General features: G+C 44.4%; 1 protein-coding gene across 1 annotated transcript in view; it reads left to right on the top strand.

Moving 5' to 3' along the window:
* LOC128350536 (WD repeat- and FYVE domain-containing protein 4-like) overlaps positions 1-25,459 on the top strand; it is a 141,636-nt gene that overhangs the window by 70,571 nt on the left and 45,606 nt on the right. Inside the window, exons 3-7 of the mRNA XM_053308946.1 lie at positions 7,892-8,006; positions 12,875-12,981; positions 14,535-14,687; positions 14,815-15,004; positions 20,457-20,646. Coding sequence (XP_053164921.1) covers positions 7,892-8,006; positions 12,875-12,981; positions 14,535-14,687; positions 14,815-15,004; positions 20,457-20,646 — 755 coding nt within the window. The remainder of the gene's footprint in view (positions 1-7,891; positions 8,007-12,874; positions 12,982-14,534; positions 14,688-14,814; positions 15,005-20,456; positions 20,647-25,459) is intronic.

Genomic DNA, 25,459 nt, shown 5'->3' on the forward strand with positions numbered 1-25,459 from the left:
CCAGCTCTAAAAATCTTTGAATATCTAGGAATGTGTTTTATAGCTGCTTCCCTCTTAAACACAGAGCAATCTCATGTTTGTTTATCTAAGTGTTATTCACAGAGGCGTAACTAGGGAAAACGGTGCCCAGGGCAAGCACTGAAATTGCGCCCCCCCCCGCCGCCCCCCCAACATACATCTGACTGACACACATGTGTTTTTTCCTCACAACAACCCTGTGAAGTTGGCTTGTATCTCAAACATCAGAATTATGATGCAATGATGATACATCCTACATTACACTTAGGTTTTTCCTCACAACAACCCTGTGAAGTTGGCTTGCATCTAACATCAGAATTATGATGCAATGAATGATGATACATCCTACATTACACTTAGGGCAAAATCTCTACTTTAATTTAATTTAATTTAAAATAAATTTGGAACTTGCTTTTGCAACAAACCACTGCGCCACTTAAGGTGACTCAATTTGCTTTAGTCAAGTTCAAATTCTGATCCATATATGTGAATCAGTTATCACTAGATGATCCAACAGTAATTCTGAGAATTTCCAGAAGAACATCAAAGGAAAATCATCTTCCAAGTCCTCCTCCTTCAAGCACAGCTAGACACATTTTGTGTGAAGTTAGATATTGCAGCTTAAATAGTACAGTAAGATGGATTCACATGCCAAACCTGTGGTCTTGCCACTTCTCCCTAGCTTCAGCTCCAACTGCATGTATGAAGATTATTTCACAAAACACAACCTCATACCCAAGGACATTCCACAATGGTATGTTATCTTTACACATGTATGTCTGCACACACACAGCTACCAGCTTGAATGGTTGGGGGGATTTTGAATTGATTAATGTATGAATCTGTCCATAGTTTGCAAGAAGAATGCAACAGTAATAAGCAACAAGGCTACCCCTCACCCCAAAAAGGGAATTTCAATTTCCCTACAGGCTCCCAACAGGCTACTTAAGCCAGATCTCTCTGAGTAAAAACATTGAGCAGTAGATCAATACAATAAGTTTCCAGCTATGCATAAAATGCAGATTTATTAGCTAATTCATGTGCACAGCAGCCAGAAGGGAGAGAAAGAAAGTTTTATTCTTTTCTTCAGCAAAAGCCACCACAATGATGTGAGACAGTAAGGCATCATCTTTTTGCCTCAAAATTGAGTTCCCATCTCCCACCCCAGTCCCAAATACCTTTGTGTTTCCAGAACAAAAGCCTCATCCCTGCTGTTCCAAATAACAGAGGGAGAGGTGAGCCAGGAGAGAAACCTGCAGAGGGAAGCCAGGAGCAGAGGGAAGCCACAAGACTCACTCCCCCTCCCCTGGCCATTGTCAAGTGATGGGGAACCTGAAGCAAACCCAAAAAAACCCAAAAACGTGCTGCAGCCCCAGACTGCACAGGCAGCAACACGACAGCCAGAGCAGCAGCAGCCCAGGGGAGCTTCCTTCTTTCCTTCATGCCCCAAATGCAGGAAATAAACGTGAAAGAATGGCAGGGCAAGGGGGAATTACAGGAAAACTGATATGAGGGGAGCAAGAAGGAGAAAGACGCCAAGGCAGAAAAACCAGCTCACATCTGCAGTAGGGGGTTCTCCTGGGTCCTCTCCAAAGCCCTCCCTCCACCAGACACCCCTCCAAGGAACACACACACCCCTGCAAGTTTTCAGGAGACTCAGAGCCTTCCTCGGGCATGTTAAAAGTGGGGCTGGAAATGCATTCAAACACTGTGTTTTACAAGCACCTCGCCACATGGCTCCACAAAGTTTCCCTCTCAATATACCCCTCCCCCTTTCCCCACCACCGTCATTTCCACTGAGGCAACTCTCAGCCCTCCAGTCTTTTCTGCAAACTCTCTAGTTTACTGCTGCAAGTCTCTGAGTCAATCGCAGACTTGCAGCTGCTGCAGGCAGGCTGCAAACTCTCTAGTTTACTACAAGATAAGCTCAGTCTGAGTCAGTCGCAGCAGCTGCAGACGGGCTGCAATCAAAGACGGTTTGCAGCCCGCCTGCAGCAGCAGCGACTGACTCACAGACTGAGTTTATCTTGCAGTTGCAAAACTCCTCTCGCGCCTCTTTGTAGCAGCTCTCTCGTGCTTACAGGGTTTGACTGAGAAGACAGACTCCCCCCCATTATTCCTCCACCTTTACTATATAATTGTTCAGTAAGCACAGCACTCCCAACAAGGGCAATAAGGACAAAAAACGCCATACCTCACCCCCATTTTTGTAGCACATATAAGTAAATGCCACCCCAGGGCTGCTTAGTCTCCTCCTGTAAGCACTGAAAGCAAAAGGCTCCACCTCCACGAGCAGGCAACAGGCTAAGGCTCATGAGAAAAACACCGGGCTGCTGGTGAGTTCCTTCCTTCCTCTGACCACCTCCGCGGGCACAGTGCACACACTGCAGCCTGAACTGAAGAGAGAGCGGGAAGCAAGAGCGCTGCGTGCAGCAGTATGTACGTGTGTGCTGTGAGATCTCGCCTGCCCTGCTGCACAAGCGCGGGAAGCTTGCTAGTCAGGAGGGACTGTCCAGCCAATGAGCAGGCAGGTTGGCTGAGAGCAGCAGCCTGGAGTTGGGACACGGCACGGAGATGCTCTCGGGGCGCTGTACCAAGTAGCCCAGCAGCTAAAAGTGCTGCTGAAAAGGTTTTTTTTGGGGGGGGGGATTTCGGGAAATTTTCGGGGATTGGCGGGGGCACTTTCTGGCGCCCCCCTAGCAAGTGGCACCTGGGGCACGTGGCCCCCCTGCCCCCCCTATCGTTACGCCCATGGTTATTCAGAAACAACTCCATTTTCCTATTTCACAACTCTCTTTCCCCTCCTTTTCCTTTTTGATTCCACCCCCACAGGAACAAACTTTTTGAGTCTACAGGATCCCCACAGGAACAAACTTCTAATTAACAAAAAACAAAAGATTGCTAGATAGAATACAACATTGCTTATTGATGTCTCCTCCCCAGAGTTACCAGGATGCTGCAGCAACTCTTCTCCACCTGCAGGAAGAAATGCATATCGCATACAGCTGTCAGTGTGTGTAACAGCATAGGGCAACTGAGCACCAAGCATAAAACAGTGGCTGAACCAACGTGGCAAAGTTCTAGTGGGCCCACCACGTGCACGACTCCTTCCTAAGAGAGATGTATGGGGTTGGGGTACACAGAACAAGCTTAACCTCAGCTGGTGTGGCCTCTCCCACTCAGGGACCCAGACGTATCCAAACCACCACCACTTTGTGCAATGAGAACAGTTGTTACCAGGTTTGCTCTGAAGAGTGGTAGTAATCACCCTTCATGACTATACTTTGCTCAAAGTGGGGGGAAGTTAGCTGTAATTGGTGCCATCTGGTACATATTGTGATATGGGTACACTGGAATTTAGAGTAGCTTGAAACAAAGGAACAGGGAAACATGCTTTGAAAAGAAAGAGTTGTTTTATTGAGGGGTAATTAGGGTCCAGAATGAGAAAGGAGTCATTCAATGACTCATTTCGAATAAATACATATAAATGAGCACCCATCAAACTAGCCGACAATGGTCTTCCCCAAAGCGGTTAGCAGACTCTCTGGTAATGACTCAGCTTGCCCCTAATACACATCTACTGTGTCATAGCACAAAGGAAGGGGGCAAACCCCTAAGGAAGGTTTTGGGGGCAAAAGGCTTTATAGAATGAAATAGGACAAAAGCGTCTTTCATATCTACCTATCTTCTGAGCAGATCCTTCACTATGTGGGCAAGGATTGTGGAAGCAAAGAGGCATGAGTTCCCCAAGTCCAGAAGTCCTGTGTTCTCCCACCCAGCATTTCAGGGGGAGACTCTCATGGGAGAGGTTCTTATAGTTCAAAACATAACAGGAGGGCATGACTTGGTGGTGACTAAAGTATTTTGACTACTTGTTCCATATAAGATGGGATTCTGTATTGATCATGCATCCTGTGATCCCTTAGACAAAGAAGTTTCCCAACAGGTGCTTTATTATAAGTACCGGTAGTAGTTTGAACAGAAATAGGAGGAAGAGGTCTGTCTCTGGCATGACATATGCTCTTTGGACCTTGGGATGTTTATAATTTTTTTAAAAAAGATGAGGAAAAGGTATCTTTTCTATCCTGCCAATAAAGGCAAGCATTAACAGTAAACAAAAATATGGGGTCCTTGTGTTTCCAGGCAATGAACACTACTTGTTTCCCACCACCACTGAGGAAACATAACACCACACCTGAATTTGAGTTTCCCCCCAAAACAAATTTAAAAACAACAACAAAGGATCAACATAGTAAAGAAAGTGCGATTTTCATCTTCAGAAGAACTCTCCTGCAGGTAGTTCTTTTAAAGATGAAAAAAGCAGTTTTCATAATTTGAAAGGAAAAAACCCCCTACAAACATAGGTTAAGAAAGTTTTGTGGCATCTAAAAAAAATAAATTTATTGTAGCAGATTTTTATGGACTATCCCACACTTCATCAGATGCATCTTCTTAGTTGGCACTAATCCACCAAAGCTTATACCACAATACATCTATTAAGACTTTAAGATGCCACAAGATGCTGATTTTGTTGCAACACATACAGTTCCCCCTTCTGAGGCTGAGAAAGGTAAAAGGCATTTCCATCTAATTATGCATCATAATCACAGGATCACTATACAGTAGAAACCAACAACTAGTGTTACAAGTTGACTTAATATCCATTTGCCTCTTGTAATCAGCTAAAGTAATGAATAACATCAGCTAATGTTGATGGAGCTATGTATTATGCACTAGTTTTAAAAAGTGACCCAACTTTTCTTCATAAGAACGTGGTGGTGAGTTTATTTCCATTTGTCTTAAGTTGGATCTTATTAATGTAAAATTTTGTGAGCCTTTGTGACCAGGGACAGCAACTAGTTGAATCCCCTTTGAAACCTAGAATGTCTAATTAAAGCTGGGCAAATAATGAATAATATCAAGGACAATAGAATAGATAACCATACTATGCTAGTTAACAAAAAGTATTAGTTTTTAAAAGGAAAATTCCAGGAAGGATCAAATTTCTACTTGACATCCTTTTGGAGTTGCTTGACCAGTTCCCTCCAGTAGTAGTCTAGGTGATGAACAGGGACATACACAACTTCCTCCATCTGTGTGATTGAGAGGATTAAACAAAGATGAATATACAAAAAAGAACGATTGCTTTGCTTATATCCAAAATTGAGTATTATCGTTTTAAAGTTTCTTGACCAATTCAAAATGTTGGCTATTTTTTGTATTTATGAAAAAATTGAAAAGTGTATTGAATATTGGCAAAATAAATTTATCCAAGTTAATATCTCAGAATCTATATTAATAATGCTGACTGACATGCCCTGCAGCATAACATGGATGGTTCAGAACTGTCTATGCCACTGTGGGGCTCTAAGACACATTCCCACAGTGCTGCAGAAGAGGTCTGCACAACTCACACCTTGTGCGATTGCAAGTTGCATTATTGCATTATTCCCCATGCAATTAGTGCATGACCTGCAATTGTGCAAGAGTGAGTTGTACAAGAACAGTCCTCTTGTGCAGCACCAAGAGCAGCATGTGTCTTAGAGCCCTGAAGTGGACATTTCAGAACCACCTGAATTACACTGTGGGGGATGTCAGCCACTGTGGGGGGAAAAAGAGACTGTACATTTCAGAGAAATCTACAGAGAAAGAACATGCCTGATGTGATGTGAGGAGTAGTAGTAAGTTTATTACGGTCCTTAGACCAGCTTAACATTTAAAATAATACATTTATAATTTACAAAAAATTCAAGTTGCTAATACAAGCTCTATGAAGTTTGGATGCAACAAAAGAAAAATTGGCCACATTAATACAGGTAACAGATTTAAAATCTGACAGCAAAAAATCCAAGTAAAATTGATCCGTATGGCCAGGATGATTCTTTAAGAGAGGAGTAATGAACTTAATACGAACATCCCTATAAAATTGACAATACAGAATAACATGAACAACTGACTCTATATCCCCTGAGCCACAAGGGCAACAACGCAATGGATACAGAAGTTGTTTATATTTCCAGTCTAGGAGTGCAGAAGGAAGGGCATTCAAATGTGCAAGGGTCAATGCTCTCCTAAACCTAGGTAAAAACATATTATTATTATTAGTAGTAGTATTTTACATTGAATATCCCGCTCTTCCTCCAAGGAGCCCAGAGCCCTGTACTACATACTTAGGTTTCTCTCACAACAACCCTGTGAAGTAGGTTAGACTGAGAGAGAAGTAACTGGCCCAGAGTCACCCGGCTAGTATCATGGCTGAATGGGGATTTGAACTCGGGTCTCCCCGGTCCTAGTCCAGCACTCTAGCCACTACACTATGCTGGCTATATGATCTAAGTATGATCTAAATATTCAGCCAGTTTGTGACTGAAATTTTGGGAGCCTATATACATTCCCCTTGGTAGTCGTGCACACTCCTCCTGCAGATCTATATCCAATAGTCATTGCCTGACAAAATATATAGCCTGATCTAAACCCCTCCCTATAAGGTTTTCTTGGAACGTGCCCAGATGATGCAATTTTGTTTTCAGAGCTATTTCCCATTTAGATGTAAAGCTGTCAATTAATACTAAAGGCACTAGACCGAATGGGAAGAAAACCAAATTCAGCCATAATTTGATTATACAAAGCCAGATTTTCATTTTCAAGGTGGTAACCCCAACCTCTCTATGAAGAGCCACATTAGCTGTGCCTCTGGGGGCTTGAAGGATGGCCCTTAAGAATTTAGTTTGAACTGCTTCTAATATTGTAAAATTATCAAAAGGCCCAATTTACGCGCCATAAAGAATTTGAGGGTATATTTTAGCCTTCAATAATTTGACAGCTACTGGGACAAAAAGAGCACCTCGAAAAGTAAAAAGATTTAATCACATTTGCCGTCTGTTGGGCACTGTGAGAAACAAACCCCTAAATATTTGATAACCTTGACCTGCTCAATATTATGTCCATTTATGGACCATTTATGGGTTTGCGGGCATTTTGCAAAAACCATCACCTTAAGTCTTGGTATAGTTTACCTCCAAGGCCTCCTTCAAAGTATAGACACTCAGGGAAGTTACGGCACAGCTTAGCCCTATCTTGGTTTGAGATAATAGGACAATATCGTCAGCATAAAGCAATAACGAAATATGCCTATTCGCAAGTTTAGGGGGGTAAAGAGCAAGGTTATTCAGATGAGAAACTATTGAATTTATATAAAAATTAAATAAAACGGGGGCAAGAATACAACCTTGTCATACTCCTCTACAAGTAAGTATCTCAGTCGAGAGATCCCCTTTCCTATTACACCACATTCTGAGGCAGGTGTTCTGATGAAGATTGTAGATTAGTAAAAGTAAATGTGGATCTATGGATGATTCCTTTAACTTCGTCCAGAGTCTGTTTCTGGAAATGGAATTGAAAGCAGCTTTAAAGTCTATAAACACAGCATACAACAATGTCGGACATGTCAAGAAAGAGAGGATGAATAATTCCTTATGATTTACTTGTTTAAAATGAAAGTCTTTTGTGTAAAAGGGGTAAAGTAACAATGCTAAAGGAAATATTTAAAAGGATCTACCAGGGCAGCCTCAATGACTGTATGGACTTGTTGCCCCCCCACCATGCTTCCCTATTTTCTTCATCTCCCTCACTCCAAGGACCCGCCAGGGAGAGGGGTGAACATGAGCTCCATCTCCCCTAGCTATGCCCCTGGATGACAAGATGGTGTTTAATATAATAGTTACCATCAAAACAGAAGATACCTAGAAGCAAAAAAACAACTCTAGACTTGAAGGAATAATGCTATAAGCTATGGCATTCTACTGTAGTGGAAATGCTGGCAAATTAATGCATTTAATCTCAAAAACATTTTTTAAAATATAATTTCTTTTAGGCTTGGGAGCAATCGACTGGCAATATCTGTTTCCTAAATACCCAGTTTTTAGCAAGTGAGGCTTCTAAGCTACTGGTGAAAGAAATCAAGGAGAAACTGAATGGAAAGCCTGCAGGTAAATATAACCTTGGAATATCCTTGTGCACTTGAGCTGCCACACTAGTTTCCAGCTGTATTCATTCTACTCCTGTTTCCTTCTTCCTCCCAGCATTCATTCCACTCTCTATTCACTGGATGAATTGATCCATGTTGGTTTGCCCAGCTGCTCCCTGCCTCATACGCTCCAAATCTGGCTCATTTGTAGATACAAAGGACAAGGGGACAAGTTGTTTCCTTGTCAGGGTGTGGGAAGATAAATGGAGGGACCCTTCAAGGGGAAGATGGTGTGACAGCCAACATGGATAAGGGATGGAGGAACTTCAGATTTGAGGGAGAAATCAAACAGAGCAGGCACATACCCTCCAACACTTCACTGATGAAAATGTGCCTCTGCATGTGTACGGGACATGGCCAAGCAACCTAGGAGACGTGCTGTAGAACATTTAGGGGACATGAGTAACCAAGCAATCTGCAAATACAATTCTTACTGGAAGCATTCCACAAATAAAAGGCAGGCAATAAAGTGCACGCAGAGCACCTTATTCCAGATTACCAAAGCAGATGAGCCAAGATCATACCCTCCAATATTTTGCAGATGAAAACAGGAATTCTCTCAGACCCAGTTCACACAGACACATTAACAGCAGTTCATGCCATAGACATGCAACTAACCTCCATTAGACTAACTGGAGTAGAGGGAGAGGTGAGCCTCTCCCTGCCACTCAGCCTCCCAGACAGATCCCAGCCAGTTCCATTGCCAGATTGCGGGCAAAGCGTCTCTGTGTCAGCCGCTTGGTCGTGATTGGCTATGATCTGCAGTGGGGTGTGACGAATGGGATTTAAATGCTCCATGATGCCAGCACTGCTTCTGCAAGCCATGGCGCGCGTGCGCACACACACACACACACACACACACACACACACACACACACTCACAAACACGCCAGTCGAACCCCACCTGAAAACACTACGCCAACTCCAATCCCACACAGACTCCAATCCACAAACTCCAATCAGGGGCAGGTGGGGGGGATGGAATCCTGCTTTCTTTGTGGGATGGGATGGGAGAACCCACATTCACCAGAATGGGATATACAGATTCAGCAGGGCAATGGATGCTGGGAGGGGGTGTGTGTCTGTCCCATCATGACCAGGAAAGGTGTTGTGAGGGGAGACCCTGGAAGAACACTCCAGCCAGACTCATCCCTAAGGCATTGCAAGCAGCTTGCTGTCCATTGAGCTAACAATCTCATGAGAGGGTCAGTCTATTGCAGATTTCCCTGAGCCTATTAAGCCATTATCCCCACCTCATGAGCTGAGCTGGCCAGTTAACCACCAGGGAATCCAAGGAGGCCCCACTCTAGTGGGGCCCCCAACTATTCCTGTTGAAAAATGGAAGAAAAATAAAACTCCCCTCTCCCCTAATCACTCTTCAGCATTGCACACACCCTGGAGGAAACCTCCACATCCCACGTTCCATAGCTTGGCCTCACACATGGGAGAGCACATTCGCTCAAGTTTTAAGGTTCCTGGGTCCGTTCCATCTGTGCGCCATATGCAGATGAGTGGGTGCAGGGAATCGTGGGAGAGGCCACTTCCCTCTGCTCCCCCAACCCTGGGGCAGCTGGGTGGACTGCTGGGGCTGCTGGTGACAGCACACCTGTGCACAGGGCAGGGGACTGGTTTCCCTGGCACCTCAGCCACCATCCCCAGGAGCCAGGGGCGTAGCCAGCCCACTGGCGGCCTGTGTGCGGCCACTGTGGGCACCCCCGCTAGCCCCCCCCCGCTCTTGCGGCCCCTGATTGGTCAGCAGCCCGGGTTCTTTGAACCCGTTAGCCCAATGGTGGCTCCGCCCCTGCCGGAAGCAAGAAAGAAGTCTCTGGGACACCCCTGCCCATCGGATCTCAATACAGCTCAACTTAGAGCACCAATGCACTAACACTCTCATGAGCAGGTGTCGTCTGCATGGCCATTTAGTTGCCACACCCCTCATCATATTTTGATGAGGAGCAACCAAGGGCTTGCTCATGAGTAAAAAGGTTGACTCAGCCTTCCATCCTTCCGAGGTTGGTAAAATGAGTACCCAGAATGTTGGGGGCAATATGCTAAATCATTGTAAACCGCTTAGAGAGCTCCGGCTATAGAGCGGTATATAAATGTAAGTGCTATTGCTATTGCTATTGCTAAAAAGGGTTTGTTACCCACCCAGGGAAGTGGCTGGGCCCCTTTTCCCTATTCTTTCTTTGTTTAAAAAAAATAGAACAGATCCCTCTGAAACCTCCCACACCTCCCCTGTGCTGACCTGCAAACACCTAGAGGGCATCTAGATGTCCCCTTTCCCCTCTCCTTAGCACATGTGCGGTGTTGGTGGAGGAATGGACACAGGCACGAAGCTTTCTGCCCATTCAAGACTCCCAGTTTTCCCGGTCCGCCCTCCCACTGTATGCAGATCTGCAGGGGCAGGAGAGGAGAGCCCCCCTGCACTCTGGACAATGCTGCAGAGCAGAGTTGCCACTCTGGGTGCTGGAAAGGTTACACCTGTGCACATGGACATGCAGGCAGGAAGTGGGCATGGTATCATGGCAGCTTGCCTGTGGTCTCCAAGACTAGTAGTCCCTGTGGTCACAAGCCAGAAACCATCCTTGCTTTAGCCAGAGCACCCATGGCCTGATGCTCTCACGAGGGAGGTGATAGGTGGAAAAGGGGATGTTTTGCCATCTGACATCTTTGTAGATTTGTCCAGGCAATTCGCTTCTTTCCTCTCCACTCTGATGGACTCTCTCATGAGCTGTCTGGGGGTATCCCCATGGCCTGGCACCCTCATGCCTGGCCACTGTGCCCTGGGTTGGCCAGCAGTTTCCTTGAAAAAGGATCCCAGCTGACCCAAGACTGTCCTCAGTGAGCAAGACTGTCCTGCTCATGAGCTAGCTTCTATGGGCATCTACCCCAAAGAGAGGAAGGGGCTGGGCCCCCCTTCCCCACCCTTTATGTATGAAAAACAGAACTTGGCTGCTTCGGAATCCTTTCTGAGAGTCTGCGTTTCAGACCCTGCCATAGCAACCCCCCCCCCACAAATAAACACACACAAAGCAAATGCAAGGACAGTGCAGGCAGCAGGCAGTGGAGAGGACCCTTCCAGCCATTCAGAATTCCCAGGCCAGGGCTGGCGTTGCAATGAATGTAGATCTAGAAGTGCGGAGATTCCCAGGAGTAGAGAGCCCTGGTTTCCAGCTCCCCCAGGAGGGTGCACATCTTCACATTGGTGGCAGGGTGCAGGGTTTGGCAGAGTCTTGGAAGCCAAGACCAGGAGAGCACTTGCCTGAGTGCCCCTCCCCGCAGCCTTACTGCATGGAGCATCCTCCCTCACACCACATAGTCTGCCCACTCTTGTGAGAGAGTGGTCCGCGGGGTAAGGGACTGGCAGTTTAGCCTACAACATGAATATGATCACATAAATTTTCAATCAGTGCCCAACAGATGGTTCTTCTCATGAGTAAGACTTAGGGAGCAAATAGTCTTGTTTTAATTTTTGAACTGCTTTGGGGTTGTTTTAATGAAAGGTGGTATACACATTTAACAATCAATCAATCAATCAACCAACCAACCAACCAATAAAATAGTGCCCCCCCCGGGAAGGGACTGGGGCCCCCTTCTGCACCCTTATTTAGTGAAAAATAGAACTTGGCTGCTTCCCTGGTTGGGTCTGCCTTTCAGTCTCTGCCAACAGCACCCACACCCACACACAAACTATTTACATGGATGGTTTGGGCTGCAGAGCAGATCCTTCCAGCCATTCGAAATTCCTGGGCTTGGGCCATTGTATGTAGATAAGCCACTGTGAGGAACAAGGGGAGATGGCATTTCCAGTGATCCTTGACAAGCCATGTGGGCATGGTGGGCAGAGAAATCCATGCATCTGTGTGGTGGAGCAACCTTACTGCCAGGTGAGTGCTTGTAGTCCTGCAGTCCACCATTCACTGCGAAAGGAGTAGCTGGGGTACCCTTCCCTGGGGCTTGCAGGGACATAGTATCCCAGCTGGGTGTCTGCAGCCCTCTGGCCCGCATGTGTGCCTCCATGATCTGTCACTCTCATGAGAGAGCAGTCCTGGTCTGCAATGACAGGGCAATATCTAGATGTCACACATGCATCACATGATAATTCTGATCACTTCCCTGGACAGTTCTTCTCATTAGTAAGACTTGGGGGGGGGATTCCCCCTCCTGGGGAAGGGGCTGGGGGCCCTTTCACCACCCTTTCTTTGTGAACAATAGTAATTGGCTGCTCCCCAGCTCCCCTGCTGGGGTCTGCCTCTCAGCTTTCCCCTCTTGTTCCCCTGCTTGTGCTTCCACTTGGTACGTTTGTGCTTGTGGACACCCATGACTGCTTGCTCTGAGTGGCTTGACAGGATGGCCAGTCCAGGATGGGGTATGTTGGTGTCCCTGTAGCCTGGGAACTCCATTGCTGCACTGCTGACAGGAGGGGTGGGGCTGGTTTCCTGAGTAGCTACCAGCAAGAAGTGCCGAATGCATGGAGCAGCTGCATGCCCAGGTGGTTCTGCTCTGTCACCTCTATGAATGGAGTTTGGAAATGGGCGCTTAACTGTGGTTAGGGATGAGTCTGGCTTCAGGCATAATGCTTTGGCGGCATAACCACAGTTATTGGCAGCGAACCATTGAGAAAATCTTAGGTCCTGATTGGAGTTTGCCACTTTAGGTATGTACTTTTCTCTCGTGTGAGGGCGGGGCTGTCCATTGGAATTACCCTTCATCATATGCTCCAAATGTTCAAACATGCTCTTAGGCCTTGAGTGCCAGTGGCACCTGCACAATATTTCAATTTAATGTTTTCTTGAATTTTGTTTATATCTGATATTGCAATGGCAGAAGAAGGCAGACTGAATGTGTGGCAGTTCCTACAGTGGAAAGCAGAAGAGTCTGCTGATGGTTATGTGCTCCTGAGATCAGTCTACCTGCTCTTGCTTAGTCACTTGGTAAGTTAAATGGTTTATGTTCTCCTCCTGCCCCAAACATTTTGTACTAATGCTGCCTTGAGTTCTACTTACTCACCTGAGCCACTTCTAAACAACTGCAGAAAGCTCTGTGCAAGTGATCAGGCCAAATTACACTGTAAGCAAGCTTAGTGCATAAAACTTTACTGCAACACAACATCTTTACTACTTCCATGGCATAGAAAACAAGGCAGGTAACTTATAATTTGGAGGACATGAATGAATTTGTAATAGCCTTATCTCTTATCTTAGGGCATTGCATGGTAGTTCTGAAATTAGAATTCCCCACATTTTTCCTCTCTCCAAAAGCAGCTGTAGGGGATCTGATTTGTATCAGGGGTATGGCAAGGAGGAGAGGGGCCCTACCCCTTTGCCCTGCATCATGGTCCCAAATTGAATCACCCTCCTTAAACTGCTTAGAGGAGTCTTTCCTCAGCTTCAGAAAGACAATTTAATTGGAAAATGGGTGTAGGGTTAGACCCCTCCTCCCTGCACCATGGCTCTGATCGAAATCAACCCCCTCCCTATATGGCTGCTTTCTGGGGCGGGGAGGAGAGTTCCAGCCATAGAATTTCTATATAACATTTAGTTTAGCTCTTAAATTGAAGGTTTTTAAAATCCAATTTAAGAGCTAAACTAAATGTTATGTCAGACCATTGGTTCATCTAGCTCAGCACTGTCTACACTCACTGGCAGTGGCTCTTTCTGGCAGCAGAACACTGTGTATTATGTCAGCCACCAGTTGGCACCTATGCCTGTTTCAAACAATGCATGCATGTGATGCTAGCCTCCACAATAGTCTCTGTGCTTCCCAAACACCTGTGTTTTGGAAGCACAGAGACTATTTTGGAGGCTAGCATCACATGCATGCATTGTTTGAAACAGGCATAGGTGCCAACTGGTGGCTGACATAATACACAGTGTTCTGCTGCCAGAACACCCCATGTTGGGGCTGCTGCCGATGCATAGGCAGCTCCAATGCTGAAGGTCAAATGGCTATGCAAGGACCATTGCCTCAGTTATTCCCATTTGCTGTCAATGAGAATAATCTGCTTGCACAATTGCTTGCCCAACTGCTCATTCTTAACAGCATTGGGCTGCCTGTGCATCTGCAGCAGCCCTGACATGAAGTGTTTTGGCAACAGAATGCTTTAAGGTCATTCACATGACCATAGGGGCTGGGGCTGGGGAAGGCAAGAGCCCACATACCTTCCCTCACATGACTCCTGCCAATCCTGGCTTCCACCATGCCATGCACCCACACAATCAGCGGGGCAGCGAGTGGTGCAGTGATCCAGAGCCAGGGGAAGGATGCCCCAGCTGTCAGGAATTGCTCTTCCTCTAAATCATGAGACAGCTAGACCAGAAAGGCAAGACTACTTGGTAATGTGTGCAGTTTCCCCTCACCATTATTCTGCAGCAAATGCCAGAGTTTCGTCATTTGCTGTCATTGTGTAGAGAGTCTTAGAAAAGGCTAGCTGGAAAGAAGCTCTGAAAGATCTGCCATACATTTTGCTTTGCTTTTCTATGTGCAGGAAGAAGGAATCCAATTGAGTATCATCAAGTCTGGACTTCCAGTCACTCTACTACAGTGTCTATATCTCTTCTTTGCCTTTCCCCTGGAGGAGGCTGGTGGCAATGGTGGGATGAGTCAAAGTGAAAGGCAAGCACAGGAAATGTTTCTGCAGGTAAGAGATATCTTGACCCTAACAAAAGTTAATATTAATACATATGGGATGAGAGCAAATTCTCAGACTGGAGACAATTTCTTTAATTGTTTCTGATTCCCACTCAGTGGTTTATTTTTGCTTCCAGACAATGCTCAACATTTATGCAGAACAGCAAGGTGTGGAGGAGCTTCTCATGGCTACTGACCTTCAGTCTTTGATCATAGCAACAGCTTCCCTCTGGGATCAAGGGAGCCCTTCCTGGAAAGGCCCCACATGTCATGTGCTACGGACAATCTCAAAGACGCAATCCAAAAACACCATTTCTTACTTGCAAGGTAACAGGCACTCTTTCCCTCTGCAATGTGAAGTGAAGATGACCTGTAGTCATCTCACATACTTTGGATGCTCCCCTTTAACCCTTTCCTATTAAGGAATCTGTTTGGGGATACCAGGGTTCAGCTAATCTTTCCCCAGGTTAAAGAACTGAATGAGATCACATAAGGTGACCTTCAGCCTTTATTCATTGCCTACCTTCTGGTTTGTAGCCCTGTTCATACACTATGTTCAACACTCTTACAATCTGTGTACAGTGTATACAGGTAGAGATCTGTACGCAGGTACAGTCATTCACATGTTATGTTGAACATGGGTACACCTAATCCTAGAGGGAGTGTTTCCAGAGCTCCCTAGGCTTGCAGTGTTGGGAGAAGAGCTGGAAATGGAAACAGGCCTTAGTTGCCTGGATCATTTCCCCCTGCAACAGCCTACCTAACTCCCACCACATCTCCTTCTGCCCGCTACCCATGAAATCACTGTGCACAGACCACCCCCACTTTTCTGTCCTCCCAGACACATCTCCCTAGCCCAACCACCAGCACATCCTCTGTTTCAGTAACACCAGGCCCACAGCTTCCTCAGTCATGTGCAAGAGTGTTGCACTTGCTAACTCTTTGTTGAAAGCAAGGGATATTCCATTTGTTCTTTGTTCTTTCAGGGCCCTCTCCTCACCTTAAGGATGAGAGCCCTTGTGCTCATGCCAAGAGGCTTGTGCCTCTGGCACATCCTGTTGTTATGTAGCTGTCACCTGGAATGGGTGGCATGGAGGGGGAAGCCAACATTCAGGGCCCCACCCTGAGGTGGTATATTGGTGTTGTGATGGCAGTTGTGATGATAAAATTATTCACATTTAAGAATTATTGCCAAGATCAAGTGAAATGATTTGGCTATCATTTCCCTGTTAGTCTTCTCTTCTGCAGGTTAAACAGACCCATCTCCTTAAACCATTCCCCATAGGTTTCCAGATGACTCACCATCTGTGTTGCCCTCCTCTGAACCTGTTTCAGTTGATCAGCATCCTTCCTAAATGGTGAGGTCCAGAACTGGACAAAGTAGTTGATGTGTGACTTAATTTACTTGAGGAAGTCCCATTGAAATCAAAAGGTAAGATTAGATATGCCTAACTTGTCCTTTTCATTTCAATGGACCTTCCTTGAGTAAATTCAGTCAGGATGTCAGCCAGTATTCCAACTGAGGTCTGACTTCCTGAGGTTTTGCCTCCACTTGATAATTACTCCCCTGCAAGTGGTATTCAGAGGTATCCTGCCTCTGAGCCTGGAGGTAGTCTATAGCCAATAGGCCTGTCCTCCATGATTTGTCTAAGCCCTCTTAAAGGCATCCAAGCTGGTAGCCATCACCACATCCTGTGGCAGATAATTCCATGGATGCATGAAATGCTGCAGCTGAGCTATTTGTTCCCTATCTGAGAATAGCTGGCTTGAAGCTGAGATGTCCTCAGTGATGTGTCTGCTGTAGAAGGAGGGAGAAAGCCCCCTTCCTCTAGTCCCTATTTATTTATTTATCAAATTTATACCCCACCCAAACTTACTTACTTAATTGGCTGTCTCTGGGCGGCCAATTGGGTGGCCAATTGGCTGGCTACATGCCAAAGCTCAGCATACCCTTCCCGTCAGTCTGACTGATAGGCTTCAGAAAGTTAGCACTGAGTATTCCCACTGAAATTATAAGAACAGCCCTTCTAGTTCAGGCTCAAGGCCCATCTAATTCAGGATCCTATTTCCCACATCGGCCCATCAGATACCACTGCGAAACCAGGAGATGAACGCATGCCCCCTTTCTTGCTGTTGCTCCCCTGCAACTGGTATATAGAAGCATCTTGCCTGTAGTCTATAGCTATCAGAATAGTAGCTATTGGTAGGCCTGTCCTTCATGAATTTGTTTAAGCCCCTTTTAATACAATTCAGGCTGGTGGCCGACACAAGATCACCAGATCTTGTGACAGAGAATTCCATAGGTTAATAATGCTCTGTGAGAAAAAGTGCTTCCTTTTCTTGGTCCTAAATGTTGAGATTTCCCCATAGACATTGTCTCAGTTATTTGTATGGGGCATGCTTCTCTATTTAAATGTATCTATGTACTGGCTTGCGTGTGGAGTCACAGTGTTTGTCTGCTTCTCACTTGTTGACTTAAATTCAAACTGAGAAGTTCTCCCTCTCTCTACATAAGAGACTGTTAGCTATTTGTTTCTTAACCTATGTTTAGTAAGTAATAAATATCTAACTCTTGTTTCTCAGTTATAGTTGGCTTCCTGTTCAATTACTTAAAAAGGTAAAGTGTGCCATTGAGTCGGTGTTGACTCCTGGCGACCACAAAGCCCTGTGGATAAGTAATTTCTCTGCACCACTAAACTTCCTGGCAATCAGTTTCATGGGATGACCCCTGGTTCTAGTATTGTGAGAGAGAGAGAAAAAATTATCTCTACCCACTCGCTTCACACCATGCATAATTTTGTAGCTCTCTATCATATCTCCCCTTAGACAACTTTTTTTCTAAATAAAAAAGCCCCAGATGTTGTTGTAGTCTTGGCTCATAAGGAAGGTGCTCTAGGCCCCTGATCATCTCGGTTGCTTTCTTCTGCACTTTTTCTAGTTCTTCAATGTCCTTCTTAATATATGGTGACCAGAGCTGTACACAGTACTCCAAATGTGACCACACCATAAATATAATATTAGCAGTTTTATTTTCAATTCCTTTACTAATTTTTCTGAGCATGAAATTTGCCTTTTTCACAGCTGTCATACAGCGAATCAACACTTTCAATGAGTTGTCTACTACAACCCCAAGATCTCTCTCCTGGTCAGTCACTGATAGCTCAGACATATAAGTGAATATATGTCCAATAATAAGGACATATTATTTCCAATATTCCTTATTTCCAATAAGGTTGGAAAGTTCCTTTTGGAGCTCCTCACAGTATGTTTTGGATTTCACTACCCTAAATAGTTTAGTGTCACCTGCAAATTTGGCCACTTTGCTGGTTATCCCAACTTCTAGATTATTTATGAACAAGTTAAAGAGGACTGATCCTAATACAGATCCATGGGCAACCCCACTTCTTACTTCCCTCCACTGTGAAAACTGTCCATTTACTGACAAGTAAACTTGTCCCATTACTTGTCTTGTTTCAAGACTTTTTATGAGTAACTTAATGTGGATGTGAGCCAGTGACTGTAGTAGCCTGTCTCTCTAACTATAACACTTAATATTGTGTTTTTATGCATATACATATGCACACACACAAAAAAATTTAAATGTTATAGTAATGAGAAGGGCTACTACAATCAGTGGCTGGCTTACATCCAGATTAAGTTACTCATAAGCAGTCTTATTGAAATTAATGGGAGTACTCAAGTAACTTAGTCTAGATATAAGCCAGCCAGTGACTGGACTAGCCTGTCTCATAATTGTAACATTTAAGAGGTGTGTGCACGTGTACATACACAATCAATATAGGGTACCTGAGCTGAAGGTTTGAAACAGAAGAGATATACTTGTTTTTAAAGGTTGGGAACCCCTGGCACATGGGATAGCATGGTGGGATAGCAGCAGTTCAGTGACAAGAAAAGAAGAATGAGATGGTAGCTGGTGAAAGCAATGGCAGCAGCAGTGAGGAGGAGCAGGAGAAGGGATGGTGATAGCAGGCTGGTGCCACTATTTAAATTATCCCAGTGCCCACCTCTTGCTGTTATCATTTTTACATAATCAACATTAGCTCCACCAAGACAATATTTCACTAAAGAAGATTTCCAGATATTTAAAGTGGTTGCTCTGTTCTAAGGCAGACACTTGAATAGACCACAAATGTTTTTTGGCCATTTCCCAAGAACCATGATTTTCATTTTGGCATAACTGATATTGAATTTTTCTTCTTTGAAATACTTGCCAGACTTAGCATTCTTTTATACCTGACTTTTGTAAGTGAGAGGAGGATCATATAATCAGACTATAATAATACAAAGATTTCTTGCAAGCCAACAGAGGGAGGAGGAAATTCTGGAGCAGATAAGCAGGGTACAACATAATTGCTATAAAGATTACATTTCCCTGGCATCTCTCTTTCACCCAACACATAATTGGAATCTAGGCCTGATAAATCCACTCCCACTCTAGTGGATGTATTTGAGATGTTGTCAACACAGAAGATGCTTGTCTAAATTAGTAGTTGCTAGCCACCTAATGGCGCAGTGGGGAAATTTCTTGACTGAAAAGCCAGAGGTTTCTGACTCTGAAAGCCAGAGGTTGCCAGTTCGAATCCCAGCTGGTATGTTTCCCAGACTGTGGGAAACACCTATATCGGGCAACAATGATATAGGAAGATACTGAAAGGCATCATCTCATACTGCGTGGGAGATGGCAGTGGTAAACCCCTCCTGTATTCTACCAAAGACAACCACATGGCTCTGTGGTTGCCAGGAGTCGACACCAACTCAACGGCACACTTCACCTTTAGTTTCTCTATCCACTGAGTGGAAGGTGGTAGCCAAGTCAATGAAAGCTATGTACAGATGTTTTGTAGAGCCTCTTGTACATTTAGAGGCAAGATGGAATAGAACTGAACAATGGTCAAATGTGCCTTGGCCCTTCCTAAAATCTATCTGCTTGTTGGGATTTTGCCATTGGATTGTCTCAGTTCTTGTACTAGACATGCTTGTCTATATGTTTTGTCTCTATGTACTGGCTTGGGGGTGGAATCATAGTTTTGTTTTTATCTTCTTACTTGCTATCTTGAATTACAAACTGAGATCCCCTCTCTCTGCATGACAATTCATTTATTGTTTTCTTAGCCTATGTTTAATTAGTAATAAATATCAAACTCTTGTTTCTCAGTTAAAGTTGTTTCCTGTGATTTCTCTGCAACACTTGCTCTGGGTAAATGATATCATTTGCATCTGCTCATTCTTCCAGCTTTTCTAACAGCAAGCAATATATCAAAGAGGCTTAGTGGTTGATAATGTTTGGGTTCTGTTTGCCACCTTTTTAATAGATAGGAACAGTTATATCAAGCAATCATCCCTCTGCTAATATCCCTGCTGCATTGATCTGTGTAAACAGTTTAGCAAGTAGCAGCATCAACAGTCTGCAAAATATTTTTATATTTCGACTGGCAGCACATCCTCCTCAGGAGCCTTATTTAGGGCAAGGGAGGCAATTAACTTCAAGACCTGTTTTGCAATTGCCAGAGACCAAGGCTTAAGCTCTTCAACTGAATTTTTAGTGAGAAAATGGCACAGCAGCTAAGGTTCAATATCTCCTACTCCATGCTGATATCCCAGTCTGGATATCCTCAGTCTGGATTGGGCCCTCATAGAGTAAGCAAAGTAAAATTACAAAGTAAAATTAAAGCCCTGACTAAACAATGTAGGTAAAGCTATATATAGTTTGATTATTAGCATACTCATTTATCAGTTACATGATTTGTTTTATTTCCAGCAACAGATTGCATTAACATTTCTATTCAGAACTTGTCAAAGCTCGCTGACACCTTACCTCCTTGTGATATATGTGAAGCAGTCAACATCATCCTGAGTTTTGTGAAGAACTCCTACTCAGTCTCTCCAGCCTTGCTTTTGGAGTTTGAGAACAATGGAGGATACCAACTGCTGCTGAAAATTTTTCTCAGGCAAGTTTGTAACAGAGGAACAAAAGAAGCTGTCTTATACCGAGTCAAATCATTGGTCCATCTAGCTCAGTATTGTTTACATTGCCTAGCAGTGGTTCTCTGAAGTTTCAGTCAGGAGTCTCCCCCAATCCTACCTGGAGATGCCAGGGAGTGAACTGGGGACCTCATGCGGATGCTTTCCCTCTGAGCTACAACCCCTATGGAAAATATCTTACAGTGCTCTCATATAGTCAACCATCCAAATATAAGCCAAGGTGGACCCAGCTAAGGAAAGAGGACACTTCATGCTCACTACCACAAGACCAGCTCTCCTCTCTGTTGGCTGCCAAGGAGTGATGGTGACAAATCTCTGCCTCATTTTTAGTTCTATGAAATTTTCTCATCGGACATTTTGTTTCATTAATATGTGCACATGAATTGCACTGTATTTTCTATCATGAGTTTCAGGTTTAATATGGGTTTCTGTTAAACCATACTGCCGCTATGTTTCAGCACTGCTAAGACCAGAATTAGCTGTTTGGCAGAGAACCCAGGATTCCTAATCCTGAACTTGCATATAACAAAACCTGCTTTTCTGGTGTAGTTTTCTCTTGTAAATTCTATACAGTGTAATATTTGGATACTGTAAACAAGTGAAACAAGAGATTCTTCTTTTTAGAGTAACAGCAGCCTGGAACAGAATATCACTCTACATTTTTATTTTATGCTTAGTTTGATTTTCCTCCTACATTCTTAATTTAATGAGCCCTTTATTTTCTGTGTCTTATATTTCTTTAGGATTTCCTCTTCCCAGTAATAAATCTTACTGTATGTATGTACATACATGTATGTATGTATGTATGTATGTATAGATATAGATATAGATATAGATATATTGCTACCCCACCCTTCTTCCAAGGAGCTTAGGCTGTTGTACATTCATTGGATCATTGGCTGTTGTACATTCATGCAACATCCCTGTGGAGGAGGGACTGAGTGACTCAAGATCACCTAATGAGATTCATGGATTTGAGCCCAGTCTATAACCACAACACAGGCTCTTATCTCAGAGCAGTGGGGGTGGGGTGGGGAGTTCCTGCTATGTTTTCCTTTGTTTAAACCTTCTTTAGATGGTTTTTGAAATTTTTATTGACTCTGCCCTCAACATTGCCCCCCTCAACCTTTATACATACAACACAAGAAGTTAAAGGATCTTCCATAAGCATATAACTCAGGAATAAAATAAGATCTTTGGGCACCTGAGGCATGGCACCCCCAAATGGTTCTCCCCACTTACCCAGCAGCATGTACAGAACTGTTCTTGCTTCTCCTTCTGTGCTGGATTTGAAAAGATGGAGGGAGACAGAGAGCAGAAAAGGAAACGGAGAAGAAGAGAGTGGTGTGGAATGCTGTAGCCCACTCCTTTCCTTCTCCTCCACATTCTCTTCAATTCTACCAGGTGGAGGAGTCAAGAATGGTGGATTAGAACTTATCCTCACCACTCTTCTCTCCTCCATTTCCTTTTCCATTCCATCTCCTCCTTTTTAGTTCTGGAGAGCATGTGAGGAGGAGAAGAGGGGTTAGTAGTAGGCAGGTGGTGGCCACCCCACACCCTGAAAATTCAGCTCTGGAGAAAATCATCTTAATGCATCTCTTAGGAACATAGAAAGCTGCCTTTTACCGAGTCAGACCATTGGTCCATCTAGCTCAGTAATACACAATACTGGCAGCAGCTTCTCCATGCTTACAGGCAGAAGTTTTTACCAGCCGTATTTGGAGATGCCAGGGAGGGAACTTGGAACCTTCTGCATGCAGGCATGCAAGCAAGCAAGCAAGCTTTTCCAGAATGGCTCCATCCCCTAAGGGGAATATTGTACAGAGCTCACATGTAGTCTCCCATTCAAATGCAAACTGGGATGGACCCTGCTTAGCAAACGGTTAGGGCTCATGCTTGCTACCACAAGTCCAGCTCCCCCACCTTGAATAGGTGGGCCCCAAGAGTTGGTGTAATGTGCATATCCCTGTTAGGTGGTCTACTGCATTTAGCACCAGTGAGTTTTAAACAACAGCCCATGTAAAGCATATGGAATACTCTCTCTGGTTTTGATGTGACAGGGCAATACATGATAGCTGGCAGACCCTCATCACATAGAAACAATTGCAGCTTTCTTACCATTTAGGTTTGGTGAAAAGCAGTCGTGGCTATTGCTGCAACATGAGCAAGGTTCAGTTGTGGATCCAGAAGCATCCCAGGACTGTGAAATTGAGAGGTGAAGATGGGGGCTGAAAATGGGAGCTCAGAACTCTCCAGGTCACATGAGCTGTCAGTTATAATTGCCTTATTATAATTCAGCTCAGTTGGCTCACCTGCACCCAGTCCCCTCACTGTGGCCAGACAATGAGGATTGGTGAGCAGACACTGAAGCTCACAATCAAATGGGAAGGGCTGCCCTGTCATGCTGGGAGGAAGCCGGAACATAGAACTCCCTGGGTTCACTCCATAGATCACCCACCCAGATGAGCGGCGGCTTTGCTCCGGCACTCCTGTGCCTGACTGCTCTTTGTCAGGCAGCTCCACTGAGAGCAACACAGCTCCCGTTTCTGCACACAAGCAGCAGAAACCGGGCTGGGCTCCCTTAGTCCAGTTTCTGCTGCTTGTGTGAATCGCCTCACTGAGTAACAGTGACACTGAGATAATAAGGCCTGGTTAAATAAAATGGGAGGTTTTCCGGGGTGGGGGGGTGGGGATGATAACAACAACAGCAACCACTCTATTCATTAGCTGCCAGATAACAATTGTTAACAAATGATAACAATTGTTATCTGGGTGGCTCATAAAGTAAAATAAGAAACAAAACAATAAGCATATAATTAAAAGCACATTTTAAAATACAGCTAAAAACAAAACCCTTTTTAAAAAAAGCCTTGGTGATTAAAAAAAAAAGGTCTTCACCTGGCATCTAAGAGAACATTATAATAGTGCCAGACAAGCCTCACTGGGGAGGCTATTCCATAAAAAGTGTGCCTTCGCTGAAAAGGCCCTGTGAATTAATGAGCTCTGATACTCTTCTTTGTGTTTTATGGATTGTTGTATTATCAGCCTCGAATTCTGTGTGTTTGTATGTGTCTCCCCTCCCCGCCTCATCAACTTCACAACACCTGGACCAATATGAACCAAATCAGGTACAGCTGTAGGGAAACATAGGGACACTTCAATGGCATAGTTTGTGATGACATCATCCACCCTGATTCAAGATGGCGGCCATATAAACTTCTGAAGCGCAAGTGGGCTTCAGTGAACCACCTAACTGATTTGAACCAAATTTGTTTCAGCTGTGGGATGCCCCAATGGCATCGTATATGATGATGTCATCTATCCCAGTTCAAGATGGCAGATGCATGAACATTTGAGGTGCAAGTGGGCTAACTTGTCTAACCAATTTGAACCAAATTAGGTACAGTTTTAGTGAATGACACACAGGTGTAGTTTGTGATGATGTCATCCACCCTGATTCAAGATGGCAGACACGTAAACATTTGAGGTACAGGTAGGCTAACTTCTGAACTGCCTAACTGATTTGAACCAAATTTGCTACAGCTGTAGGGACACATAGGGATGCCCCAATAGTGTCGTTTGTAATGATGTCATCCATCCCAATCCAAGATGGTGGACACATGAACATTTGAGGCACAAGTGTACTAACTTATAGACTGTCTAACCTATTTAAACCAAATTTGGTACAGTTGTAGCGAGTGACACACAGGGACACCTCAATGGTGTTGTTTGTAATGATGTCATCCTCCCCAGTCCAAGATGGTAGACATGTGAACATTTGAGGCACAAGAGGTCGAACTTCAATTTGAACCAAATTTAGTCCAGTTGTAAGGATAGTGAAAGGAAAGTAGGCAGATTAGTTCTTACTAGAACAACTTATATGAGTATATGTAATTGCTTCTTAACACAGAACCCTTTGTTCTGTGTTAAGAAGCTGTGCAAGGGTCAACAGTTCACAGTTCCTAAATGGGTTCACAGTTTAGAAGGGGAAATAACTTTGCTGTTTTATTTCTGGTGAGAAAAGGGAGTTTGAACTAATTGGCTATGTTTTTTAAATGGAGGGAATGAGTTTGTTTTCATTGGTTTGTTTGAAAAAACTGGAGGGAAAAGAGTCAATAAAAGGAGGCTTGGCTACAGCAGAGAGGTCAGGAGGAGTTAAAACTCAGAGAGGGGATACATCTCAGAGATAGGAGCAGAGCTGAAACAGTGAAGAGACAAGCAGACTCCAGGAAAAAGCTGACTGGGGCAGTAAGAGAATCTGAAATCCCTGAGCTGGAATCACTACAACATAGGAGAGGCAGAAACTGCTAGGTTGTAGCAGTGAAAGAGCAAGGCTTACTGCAGGAGAAAGAGGGAAGCTTTGGGAGAGCCTATCCTTTGCATTCCTTTGAGACAGTTACTGGGCCCAGTTTGCACAGGCAATTGAACTTAGTTATTTCAATGCTTTTCTTGTATATTTGCTCAATTGAACTTTCCCCCTATTTTTACTTGGTATTACTGCACTGTTCTAGAACTAAGAAGATTTTTAACCAAGTAAATGTGTTCTTGTATTTTTTAGCTATTTCAATAGTGTCTCTGTCTGTTATTTCCACTCCACCTGGGGTGGAGCCACCATTGGGCGAACAGGTTCAAAGAACCCGGGCCACTGCCAATCAGTGGCCATGCCTCGTGCCCTGACACGGCCTCAGCGTCTGCTGTCAGATGCAGGGGTGCTGGTTTAGCTCTCAAGTAGGGGCCATATGGTCCCCATTCTGGAGTTAAATGGCCACTGCGTTCATG

The sequence above is a fragment of the Hemicordylus capensis genome, chromosome 3 (genome assembly GCF_027244095.1).
Source record: "Hemicordylus capensis ecotype Gifberg chromosome 3, rHemCap1.1.pri, whole genome shotgun sequence".
NCBI lineage: Eukaryota > Metazoa > Chordata > Lepidosauria > Squamata > Cordylidae > Hemicordylus > Hemicordylus capensis.